The 13239-nt window shown below is 41.7% G+C and overlaps 1 protein-coding gene and 1 long non-coding RNA gene across 2 annotated transcripts in view; one reads left to right on the forward strand and one right to left on the reverse strand.

Annotated features, from left to right (window-relative positions):
* Positions 1 to 13239, reverse strand: part of LMBRD1 (LMBR1 domain containing 1) — a 137550-nt gene that overhangs the window by 77953 nt on the left and 46358 nt on the right. The window contains exons 4-5 of the mRNA XM_061427129.1: positions 12648 to 12745; positions 10340 to 10407 (exon numbers count right to left, since the gene is read on the reverse strand). Of these exons, the coding sequence (XP_061283113.1) occupies positions 10340 to 10407; positions 12648 to 12745 (166 nt within the window). The remainder of the gene's footprint in view (positions 1 to 10339; positions 10408 to 12647; positions 12746 to 13239) is intronic.
* On the forward strand, positions 1973 to 6516 carry LOC133253663 (uncharacterized). Its single transcript, XR_009738368.1, has 3 exons — positions 1973 to 2595; positions 3046 to 3250; positions 5847 to 6516. It is a non-coding gene; the product is annotated as an uncharacterized LOC133253663 (long non-coding RNA).

The following is a 13239-nucleotide window of genomic DNA, read 5'->3' on the forward strand; positions in this document are numbered from 1 at the left end:
TTGCATACCAGGCTTCAGCATTACATGAACCAAGAACTCCCAGACATCCAAGCTGGGTTTAGAAAAGGCAGAGGAACCAGAGATTAAAATTGCCAACATTTGCTGGATCATAAAGAAAGCAGGAGAATTCCAGAACAACGTCTACCTCTGTTTCATTGACTACGCTAAAGTCTTTAACTGTGTGGATCATAACAAAATGTGGATAGCTCTTACAGATGGGAATACCAAACCATCTTACCTGTCTCCTGAGAAATCTGTATGCAGGTCAAGAAGCATCAGTTTGAACCCTGAATGGAAAAACTGATTGGTCCAGGACTGAGAAAGGAGTACCACACGGCTGTCACCCTGTTTATTTAACCTAGATGCTGAGCACATCACAAGAGATGCCAGGCTGGATGAGTCATAAGTGGGAATCAAGATAGGCAGGAGAACATCAACAACCTCAGATATGTGGATGATACCACTCTAATGGCAGAAAGCAAAGAGGAACTAAAGAACATCTTGATGAGGGTGAAGGAGGAGAGTGAAAGAGCCAGCTTAAAAACTAAATATTAAAAAAAACTAAGATCATGGCATCTGGCCCCATTACTTCATGACAAATAGAAGGGGAAAAGGTTGAAGTAGTGACAGATTTCCTCTTCTTGGGCTTGAAAATCAGTGGATGGTGACTGCAGCCATGAAATCAGAAAATGATTGCTTCTTGGCAGGAAAGCTATGATAAACGTAGACAGTGTGTTGAAAAGCAGAGACATTATTTTGCCAACAAAGGTCCGTATAGTCAAGGCTATGGTCTTCCCAGTGGTCATGTATAGATGTGAGAGTTGGACCATAAAGAAGGCAGAACACCAAAGAATTGATGCCTTTGAACTGTGGAGCTGGAGAAGACTCCTGAGAGTACCTTGGACAGCAAGGAGATCAAACCAGTCAACCTCAAGGGAAACTAACCCTGAATACTCATTGGAAGGACTGATGCTGAAGCTGAAGCTCCAGTATTTTGGTCACCTTATGGAACAGCCAATTCATTGGAAAAGGCCCTGATGCTGAGAAAAATTTGAGGGCAGAAGGAGAAGAGGGCATCAGAGGATGAGATGGCTGGATGGCATCATGCAATGGACGTGAACTTGGGCAAACTTCAGGAAATGGTGAGGGATGGGGAGGCCTGGCGTGCTACGGGGTCGGAGTCAGACACGACTGGAGACTGGACAACAACAACGACAACTGGGGGAGGGAGGATTTAAATTCACATTCCACTTTTTATATCATTCTTTAACTATTCCATGCTAACTTCAGTTTCTCAGTCATCATATGGAATAGACTCAAGTGTGTCCCCTCCGCCTCAAATTACTATGTTGAGGTGCTAAGTCCCCATGTGAATGGTACCTGGATACAGGGTCCCAAGGGTGACTCTCTGACCTGATGGGACTGACGTCCGTTTAGGGAGAGGAACAGACACCAGAGCTCACTGGTGGCCAGCAGAGAGGAAAAGCCGTAGGAAGACACAGTGAGAAGGCGGCCATCTGCAAGCCAAGGAGAGAGCTCCCACCAGACACCAAACCTGCTGACACTTTAATTTTAGACTCTCAGCCTCCAGAACTGTAAGAAGTAAGTGTCCACTGTGGAAGCTAGCAAGCCTGTGGTATTCTGTTAAGACAGCTCAAGTAGGTGGCTAAGTGGTAAACAATCCACCTGCTAAAGCAGGAGATGTAGAAGACATGGGTTCAGACTCCGGGTCAGGAAAATCCCCTGGAGAAGGACATGGCAGCCCACTTCAGTATTCTTGGCTGGAAAATTCCATGGACAGAGGAGCCTGGTGGGCTATATAGTCCATGGGATTGAAAAGAGTTGGACACAACTGAGCACGTATTTACATTATTCCTAGCCCAAGTAGACTAATACAGATTTTGGCACTGTGAAGCAGGTTTCTACTTTGTAACAAATACCTGAACATGTACATGTGACTTTGGAGCTCAGTGACAGGGAAAGACCTAAAGACATGGGAGGTTGCATGCCAGAGAAAGTCCAAACTGCCTTGAACAGACTACTGATAAAAATGTGGATGTTAAAGGCAATTCTGGTGAGAACTCAGGAAGAAAAGAGTGTTTTAGAGAAAGCCTCTATCATCTTAGAGAAGACATACAAGCTGTGAGAATGCTGTTAGAAATATGGACACAAAAGGTCATTCTGAGGAAATCTCAGCTAGAAATGAAGAATATGTTAATGGAAACTGAAAGAAAGGAGATCACTATTAGAAAGTGACGAAGAGCTTGACTGAATAGTTTTATAGTGCTTTATGGAAGGCAGAACTACTCGTAAGAGATAAGACTGGATATTTAGCTGAGGAAAATTCTAAGCAAAGTGCTGGAAGGAGCAAGTTGGTTTCTCCATACCATTTATAGTAAAATGCAAGAGAGAGAGATAAGCAAAAAGGAACCAGCCTTTTGAAAACAGTGAGCACGCACGTTCTAAGAGCTTGGCTGAACAATCACTTGTCAAGGAGATTAGTATGGGTGGAAACCATCGATTTAATCAGCTGTGTCACAGAAGACAGGAAGAGACAGGGTGACACCAGCAGAGACACAGTCAACCTGAACTAAGGTAAGGGAGCACAGATGAGACACAATAAGGGAAGGCACTGAGACTCGAGATTTGTCAGGATGGGGTCACAGAGTTATTTAGCAGAGAATGTGCTTTCATCCTTCAAGAAAGACCCCAAAGGCACTTCAGTTATCATCAGGGCTGCCGCTCCTACTAGACAAGAGGGCAAAGCTGCTTCCTCCTCAATTTCAGAAGACAGGGTCCTCTGCTCAGTTTAGCTGCCAGGGAGCTGATGCAGAGTCAAGGGGGCAGGACCAACACCCAGAATCAGGGGGTGGTACAGGGCAGGGCTGCGGAGGGCCGGGGCAGTGACCCACCCCTCGGTGGGCCTGGAGGGCAAAGCCCCCATCAAAGAAGATGATTATTCCTGAGCCTTAAGATCTAAGGGACTCTGCCTTGCTCTGAACTGGTTTGGCACATTCACATTTCCTGTCTGATGTCTCTCTTTAGGATGGAAGTACCTGTCCTGTGCCTGTCCCACCACTGTGTCTGGAAGCACATAACCTGTCCTGTTGCACAGGTTCACTGCTGGGCAAGGGTTCCGACCAGGAGGAGTCTTCAGATCTCACCCACACCTGATCTAGATGACATTCAGATGAGACCCAAGACTCAGATTCCATGCTGGGTTAAGACTTTTGGGCCTTGCTGGGATGAGGTAAGTGCATTTTGCATATGAGAAGAACATGGATTTTGGGGGAGGCAAAGAACAGAGTGCTATAGACTGAGTTTGTCCCCACAAAATCGATGTTGAAGCCTCAGTCGCCAACAGGATGGTATGTGGATACAGGGCCTGTAGGGACGTTCGGTCAGTTCAGTTGAGAGGTTGTCCTGTCTGACTCTTTGCGACCCCAAGGACTGCAGCACACCATGCTTCGCTGTCTAGCTCCAACACCCAGAGCTTGCTCAAACTCAAGTCCATCGAGTCGGTGATGCCATCCAACCACCTCATCCACTGTCTCCACTGTCGTTCCCTCCTCCTCCTGCCCTCAATCTTTCCTAGCATCAGGGTCTTTTTCAATGAAGACAGTTCTTTGCAGCAGGTGGCCCAAGTACCGGAGATTCAGCTTCAGCATCAGTCCTTCCAATGAATATTCAGGGTTGACTTCCCTTAGGACTGACTGGTTTGATCTCCTTGCAGTCCAAGGGACTCTCAAGAGTCTTCTCCAACACCACAGTTCAAAAGCATCAGTTCTTTGGCTATCAGTTTTCTTTACGGTCCAACTCTTACATTCATACGTGACTACTGGAAAAACCACAGCTTTGACTAGATGGACCTTTGTTGGGAAAGCAATGTCTCTGGTTTTTAATATGCTGTCTAGGTTGGTCATAGCTTTTCTTTTAAGAAGCAAGAGTCTTTTAATGTCATGACTGTAGTCACCATCTTCAGTGATTGTGGAAAAACAAAGTCAGCCACTGTTTCCACTGTTTCCCCATCTATTTGCCATGAAGTGATGGGACCAGATGCCATGATCTTAGTTTTCTGAATGTTGAGTTTTAAGCCAGCTTTTTCACTCTCCTCTTTGACTTTCATCAAGAGGCTCTTCAGTTCCTCTTCACTTTCTGCCATAAGGATGGTGTCATCTGCACATCTGAGGTTACTGATACTTCTCCGTGCAATCTTAATTTCAGCTTGTGCTTCATCCAGTCTGGCATTTCACATGACATACTCTGCATATAAGTTAAATAACCATGGTGACAATATACAGCCTTGATGTACTCCTTTTCCTAATTGGAATCAGTTCCATGTCCGGTTCCAACTGTTGCTTCTTGACCTGAATACAGATTTCTCAAGAGTCAGGTAAGGTGGTCTGGTAGTCCCATCTCTTTCAGAATTTTCCATAGTTTGTTGTGATTCACACAGTCAAAGGCTTTAGCGTAGTCAATAAAGCAGTAGATGTTTTTCTGGAATTCTCTTGTGTTTTCAATGATCCAACAGATGTTGGCAATTTGATCTCGGTTCCTCTGCCTTTTCTAAATCTAAGCTTGAACATCTGGAAGTTCTTGGTTCACATACTGTTGAAGCCTTGCTTGGAGAATTTTGAGCATTACTTTACTAGCATGTGAGATGAGTGCAACTGTGTGGTAGTTTGAACATTCTTTGGCATTGCCTTTCTTTGGGACAGGAATGAAAACTGACCTTTTCCAGGCCTGTGGCCACTGCTGAGTTTTCCAAATTTGTTGGCATGTTGAGTGCAGCATTTTCACAGCATCATCGTTCAGGATTTGAAATAGCTCAACTGGAATTCCATCACCTCCACTAGCTTTGTTCCTAGTGATGCTTTCTAAGGCCCACTTGACTTCACATTCCAGGATGTCAGGCTCTAGGTGAGTGATCACACCATTATGATTATCTTGGTCATGAAGATCTTTTTTGTATAGTACTCTGTATTCCTGCCACCTCTTCTTAATATCTTCTGCTTCTGTTAGGTCCATACTGTTTCTGTCCTTTATTGAGCTCATCTTTGCATGAAATGTTCCCTTGATATCTCTAACTTTCTTGAAGAAATCTCTGGTCTTTCCCATTCTGTTGTTTTCCTCTATTTCTTTGCACTGATCGCTGAGGAAGGCTTTCTTATCTCTCTTTGCTATTCTTTGGAACTCTGCATTGAGATGTGTATATCTTTCCTTTTCTCCTTTGCTTTTTGCTTCTCCTCTTTTCACAGCTATTTGTAAGGCCTCCCCAGACCACCATTTTGCCTTTTTGCATTTCTTTTTCTTGGGGATGGTCTTGATCACCGTCTCCTGTACAGTGTCACGAACCTCCATCCATAGTTCTTCAGGAACTCTGTTTATCAGATCTAATCCCTTGAATCTATTTGTCACTTCCACTATATAATCATAAGGGATTTGATTCAGGTCATGCTTAAATGGTCTAGTAGATCTGCCTGTGGAGGACAGAGTCGCCCTTCCCGTGGAGTAAAGAACCTGGCCTTACCCAAGCGAAGTCTGAATTTTGCCCATGATTTTGGCATGTCATCCAGGTCATATCTGATTGGGCATCTGTTTTCAGGACAGGGGCTGGCCATACCCAGCCTCACGTGATAGGCCAGAAAGACCATCCTGCAATTCAGCATGGAGGTGAGATGGCCATGCAGGCAATTACAGGCCATCAGTCCTGCAGACGTGCTGCAACAGAAACACCACGTGAGCTTCCCTTGTGGGAAATACAAGTAGCCCCCCAGCATTTTGAAAGTTCACTTTATGCCATTTCATTTTTCTGAAAGAATTATATTAGTACCTATTTTCACTAGGTGAAAGAAATCTGAAAAGAAAACGGTCACTTTTATGAAGAAAGGCAAAAGGCAAAGACAATATCAGAGTTGGTTTTGGAGTCAGTTTACAGAGGCAGTGTGCACCCTGAGCAGAGCGTGACACCATCCAGTTCTTCCCCGGGAACCACACTCAGCGTCTCAGCATCCAGCCACCACCACCCTGACCTGGGTCTGTGCGCATCTGTGCTCTATCTGGTTTATTTTGTGCCTCTGTGAGCAAGGTGGGTCCTCAGGAAATTGTTCCTTCCCTTTAGGCCATTTCAGTTTAGGAAAGGTTTCCGGGCAACCCTCTAGTTTGGGATGGCAGGGAATCTGTACTCCACACGTGTTGTCACACATGGAAGCCAGAGGGTAATGTATCCAGAGGACAACAGTCACCTCACATCTGGAATCTTCCCAGACTCTGTCCTATGCATCTCTCAAGAGGCTGATTTTAATCTGTCTTCTTTACCTGTAATAAATGGTAAGTGAAGTGAAGTCACTCAGTCGTGTCTGACTCTTTGTAACCCCACGGACTGTAGCCTACCAGGCTCCTCCATACATGGGATTTCCCAGGTAAGATTACTGGAGTGGGGTGTCATTTCCTTCTCCAGGGGATCTTCCCAACCCACGGAGCGAATCTGGGTCTCCTGCATTGCAGGGAGTCACTTCACATTCTGAGCCACCAGGGGAGCCCTTGGTAGCCATGGATATAATTGCTTTCAGTGAGTTCTGTGAATCCTTCTAGAGAATTACCAAAGCTGAGGGTGGTTTTAGGAACCCTGAAACAGCTTGCGATTGATTTCAGAGGTGAGAGGAGTGCTCCTTGAAGTCTGCAGTTGGGCTAAGTCCAGGAGCATCTATCTTCCTTTCCTTCTCGTCTCATACCCTCTGCGCCTGCCTTGTGAGAAACCCCTGCCAGCTCTTTCTCCAAACCACAGGCAGGATCTCCTCACTGCTGTGACCATACTGTCTGGTCTGGGTGACTGCAAGAGCTCCTAACAGACCTCAAGTTTCTAGCCTGACCACCACAAAGTCAACTCTCAATACACCATCCAGGAATCTCTGTGAAATGTCAGATCACGTCACTCCATGAGCAAATGCCCTCAACAACTCCCCGCTCCCTGAGGATCAATGTCAGAATGCTGCCAATGCCCCAGGCCCTACTCAGGCAGCTCCAAGCACCCCCTCTTCCTGCACCGTGGCTGGGTCCAGCCCCTCCACTCCAGCCCCCGCCCACCCCCCCACCCCCGGTGCCCTCGCTTGGTCCTGAAGGCGCCAGAGGCACTCCCACCCCAGGCTCACCAACCTTTCCTCTGGGTGGAGAACACTGCACTGCCCTCCCCTCACACACGCACACAGCTGGGCTCCCTACCTCCTCCAAGGGTCTCCTCATCCTGCCTTCTCACAGGGTCACACCCCCAACACGGCCTAGTCTTTCCTTTCTTTCTCTGCTCTGCTCTCCTAACCCCCTGCAAAGAACCAATAAATTGCAGAAGAAACTTCAGAATCTGATTTGTGCAGGAAAGATATCCTGGCTACTATGAAGATTTGATTTCACTGACAGTTCTCAGTCATGTTCGAAATAAGGAGCTAGCCAACTACTGAGGGCTCATGTGTGTAAATACAGTTTCACTGGCACTCAGTCATGCCCTTTGGTTTATGCACTGTCTGTGACTTACTGTAGAGCTACAGGAGGAGAACTGAGTACTGCTACATGGACTACTTGGTCCACTAACCTGAAATACTATCTACTCTTTAAGAAAAGTTTGCTGATCTCTATTCTAGGTAATTTAGATTTACAGATAAGGGACCCCCCACACTGACAAAGCAAATTCACTTAACTAGATCTGGCTTGATTTAAAAAGCCAAAAACAACTTTAAAAATATATTTAAGAGCTAAAATAAATAACAATACCACCAGAACACATCCTCTCAACAACTGGAAAATACAGGGCCTCCCCCAGCTGACATGGAAAAGGTCACATCTCTTCCAACAGTGACAATAACTCAGGAACAAGTTGGTAAGGGCTCAGTGTCCAGTATGCAGAGAGGATTACACAGGTGACCAGGAAATCCAACAGTTGCCCGGAAACCACTACTTTGACAGCAGTTATATTGTGTTGTGGTTAGAACTGCATGATGCACGACCTGTATGTAGGAAGAGCTTAAATGGTGAGGACTCTACTCAGCAAATAGAGTTCTGGGGCTTCTGCAAACAACAGATTTAGCAGTGACAGACAGCTACATGACTTTCTGTAGACGGACTCTGTGAAACTAAAGACCACCTCTGAGCCAGAGCTATGGTAGACTTCTTATCACAGCTGTTAATTGTATCACAGCTGGATTTAAGAATCACTTAAGAAAGCCCAACCCATAATATTAATTCATTAAGTGTTTTTCTTCTCTAAATTTAAAGTTAGTATCTACAGATGGAATTGTATCTACAACCCAGTGCCTCTTATTCCTGAATTCAGAGTGATAATTTTGCAAGTGTGAAACTTGTTTTTGTGGGTTTCCCCTGCCAGAATAGAACTGGTTCCTTCAAGTCTACCTAGGGTCCTGCTACCTGTCATGTGACCCTGTGACGGACGTTTTCACCTCTTTCTCTGACCTCCACCCTGTCATCCGTGTAGCTTATAGTAAACACAGTGGAGCCAGAGCCCTAAAGTCCTACTGATATAAAGTCCTTCTGTTCTAATTGTACAAAAGCATCTACCTTGGCCACATCAGCCATGGAGTGAGGTCACATTAATTCAGGAATCTGAGACCAATGATTTTGATTTTTGTTAAATCTTTAGAGAGCAAACCAAAGCAAAATTACAGTGGGAAGGAGAATGTGGCTTCTCATGGTACTCTTTGGTTTTCTTTCATTTTTATTTTTAAAGACTACTTCACAAGATACAGCTTCTGCAGAAACCAACATGACAAATGACATGTCTTAGGAGTCTTAAGTTGGTAGGAATCTGAGTCTTGTTCCTTTTTGAGTATGAGTTGGGCAGCACACAGGCACAAAAAGACAGAAGTTTGAAATCTTCGGTTCTAAGGATTTTTAAATTGACTCCCAACTCACTGTTTATCCTGGGGATCTTAAAATAATTTCCCTCACAGAAATTATTTCATTACTGCTTCTACAGCAAATGCATGCTTTTTATAATTCATTGGTCTTCAGGAACTGAGGTCCTATGCTGTCTCACTTTAATTTTTAAAGCCCATTTATCATCTCTGAAACCTTTCTGTTTGCTTGGTTCTGGCTGTACTTGGAATCATGCTGATCATTGTGATCACGCCCACAACTTGACCTGGAGAGGTAGGCTTTCTTTTTTAGCCTAATAGTGTTCCATGTACATGCACATGCTCTTTGGCACACCTAGGTGTTTGTGTGTATGTGTTAGTCGCTCAGTCATGTCCAACTCTTTGCAACCCCATATACTGTAGCCCACCAGTCTCCTCTGTTCATGGGATTCTCCAGGCAAGGATACTGGAGTGGGTTGCCATTCCCTTCTCCACAGGATCTTCCCAACCCAGGATTCGAACCAGGGTCTCCCACATTGCAGGGAGATTCTTCACCGTCTGAGCCACCAGGAAAGACTGTTAAGTGTTTAAAGTTGAATAAATGAAGAAGCTTAAGAATGCTGCTGGGAAAAAAAAATCAGGATCTATTTTAACAATGATAAATGTCTTCTATTAACAGGGACAAATGTTTTCCAAAATGAAATTTTTTAATGTATTAATAAATACACAAAAACTTACTGTTATAAGTTTATAAAAACGTATGGAAAAAGAATTAAGAACAAATTCATTAGAAATTCCCCAGTGGTCCAATGACTAGTATTCCATGCTCTCACTGCTGAGGGCCTGGGTTCGATCCCTGATCAAGGTACTAAAATGCCACAAGCTGCCCAGCACAGCCAAAAAAGGGAGGGAAAGAGAGACTGAAGGAGGGAAGCAGGAAGAATAAAAGAAGAGAGACAGAGAAATAAAAAACTTGTTGACAAAGATTAATTCAAAGTTTTAAAGACTGATGCATCAAATCTGAAAAGAGGTACAGACAAGGATTTTTCATCAGTGTTGTTTACAAAAACGGAAAAACCACAAACATCATAAATGTCCAAGTAGCCATCACAAGACCAGCCAAATAAATTGTTACAACCTAAGAAGGGAATGCAATACACACAATGATGCATCTATCCTGAAGAGATGCCTGCAATGTATCAACCAGTGATTATCAAAAATCACATAAAAAGTAATCACATCTGTGTAAAATTACAACACGGAGGGTATATGGGAGAAGGGGCTTTCTGCATATATTTGAACACATTAAAAATATCTAGATAGAACAATGTAGTGGTTATTGATTGTTGGTAGTCTGTTCTTTTAAAATTTTCTTGATTTTCTCTCTTGGGTTTTTATTAATGAGCCCTTATTACTATTATCATTATCATTAAAATAATGCTGTTTCCATTTTCAGGAAAAGAAAAATCGAAACTTACCCAACTAAAAGAAGAAGTGCACAAATCACAACAAATCCCAAAGTATACTTGAGTGCCATTTTAACTTGCTAGATGTCAAAGGAGAAAAAACATTCCATTTAGTAAAACTTTTAAAATATAAAGTATTCTTGCTACAGTGTAACAGTACTTTCATGTTCGATATACCAACTGTGCAAAGTTCCTCTTTATTGAAAAACAATGTATATAACATATCTTAAGTATCTTTCACACTATACTAGATTTTTAAAATCTTTTCAATGATTAGATCTCATGAAAAGGCAGTACACCTAAAATACAATGAATTCTTTGTGGGAGACGTAACAGTAATTAGTTTACTTTAATAAATACCAGAATATTTTTATAATATTCCTCAAAATAGGGAGCAATCTAAATCTACAATGCCCATACCTCAATTTATCAAAATAGGTTAAGTAATAATTAAACAACAATTATAATATTTAAATTATATATGTTTGGATATATATAATATATAAAACATATACTTATAAAAATTTATTTTATAAATATGCATACACACATATAAAGCACATACCATGCCAGGACTGTTTCTAAGAACTTTACATATATTAAACTCATTTCAAACTTACAACACCCCTGAGATAGGCATTCCATCCCTGCTTCAGAGATAAGGAAACTGTGGCCCAGAGGTTAATTAATTTACCATATGTCATATAGGTGCCAGGGGATTAAACAAGGACTTGAAACCAAGAACTCAGTTCTTTAAAGCCTGTGCTTTCCTTGGTACGCATAATGTAAGACAAAGTTTAACAAAAACACAAACAAGACACTCTAAATACATGGAAAGAAAAGTTAATCTCAAAGGAAAAGCTACATCAGTGAGAAAACAAAACATGACTTGTCTCTCACCCTAATGAAATCTTTAAAATAATCACCTTTTAAAATATAACTTTATGTTTCATATGATAAATTCTTGTTCACAAAGGAGTTGAGACAGTCTTTAGGAAAACACCTAAGGTAAAGTAAAGTTAAGGAGGGTCAACCATAGGGGATGGGGAAGATGCACTTGAGAAGCAGTGAAGACAGGAAGCACCTGCTCATCCCATTTTCAACAGCAACTCTGTGACTAGCCATTCTACCTTACACACCCTGGGTTTTCAAATACAGAATCACACAGTATCTGCAGATAATAGTTCAACTTTCTTTATGTATATTTAAACACTTTTTCCTCTAACAAACTGCACTGACTACCACTCTGGAATCATTTAAAATATTGCTGATGTACTTTGCTAATGATCTTAATGCAGATGCTGTAAAGTTTTAATAAGCACAGCTATGCCTAATGCTGGCTTTTGAGTGAATATATGTATATATATATATATGTGCATATGTATTTAAATGTTACAAACCAAAAACATGTTATAAAACAAATTCCTGTAACTCAATAAAAAAACAAAATAAATTTATTCTTTTTATGCTGTTTTTCTCTTAAATTAGAAATAAAGTATTCAATTTTGGCAAATACCTTTCAACATACAGTTTCTTCTAGGACCTATTAAATTACCATATATTAATAGAAGTGCTGGTTCTAAACCACCAATGCATTCCAGAGACTGGCCCAACTCAGTTATATACTATATTAATGTGCTTCTAAGATACTCCTGAATTCTACCTGCTAATGTTTCAGTGAAGAGTTTTATACCAAGACTTCAGTGACCTTGGTCTGCAGGTCTGGACACACATATGTGCTCTACTGACCAGGTTTCTGTATCCGTATTACTACGGGAATTAGTAAGGACAACCTGAGAGTCCCCCTTTCCGTCCCAGAACAGGGGTCAGCAAACTGCATCCTGTGGGCCACAAACAGCCCCTCCTACCTCACATCATGCTCACTGTATACTGGCCTTACACAGAAATAAGTTTGCTGACCCAGCTGCCGAACTCGAGAACAACAGTCACAAGTACCCTGTGACTCCTGGGCGCTGGAATATAGTTAGTTTGAGCTGGGGTATGCTGCAGGTGTAAAATGCACTCTAACTTGCACAGAATGTGAAAAAAAGTAATGTCTCATTAATAACGTTTTTGACTATCTGAAATAATATTTCGAACATATAATATTAAATACAATGTGTCATGAAAAATAATTTTAATTGTTCTTTCTACTTATTTTATTATGACTACTAGAAAATTTTAAATTCACATGTGGATTACATTATATTTCTATTAAACAACACTGCTCAAGAATAAAATCAAAAGTCACATTATTTGAAAACAGGAAGAAATAATCCCTTCTCCCCTAAATTGAGACCTCTAAAATAAAGCTACTTACAGTGCATTTACCAGTATCATCATCATCCTTTTCTTCATAGTAGAAGTAGACAAAAGGGATCCAGAAGAACACACAGAATAATATAACAGAATATAAGGCTGCAGAAAGAATGAGATGAGAGATAATAAAAACACACCAACTTAACAAACGTTTAAAACATATAGGTACACACACCCCAAATTCACTCCCCTATCTGATTCCTAGACCTGCAACTTGATATGTATGTGTAATATCCAAATCAACCTTTTCTGAACCCTGTTTCAAGAAGTCAACACCATTATTATCACATAGCAAATCATAATTCAAGTTAACTTTGAGGCAATTTTTAGCAACAATTATGATACTAAATGTTTCAATAAACTGTGCCCTCTAACATCTTAGGTCTTACTATAGTACTAAAAACTTTCTGTGAACGATCTTATGTAAATAAACTTTAACTTTTATATTCTTTACAACTTAATACTGAGTACAGCTGACACATTTGCCAGTCACTCAAGTTAAAGAAACAGCTGTAACTGATACGATCCTTGTTACAAATAATTTCCCCAATCTATGTCTAAAAGGAGAATAGAGGGGCACAGGAGGAGATGGT

Source organism: Bos javanicus, chromosome 9 (assembly GCF_032452875.1).
Source record: "Bos javanicus breed banteng chromosome 9, ARS-OSU_banteng_1.0, whole genome shotgun sequence".
Lineage (NCBI taxonomy): Eukaryota > Metazoa > Chordata > Mammalia > Artiodactyla > Bovidae > Bos > Bos javanicus.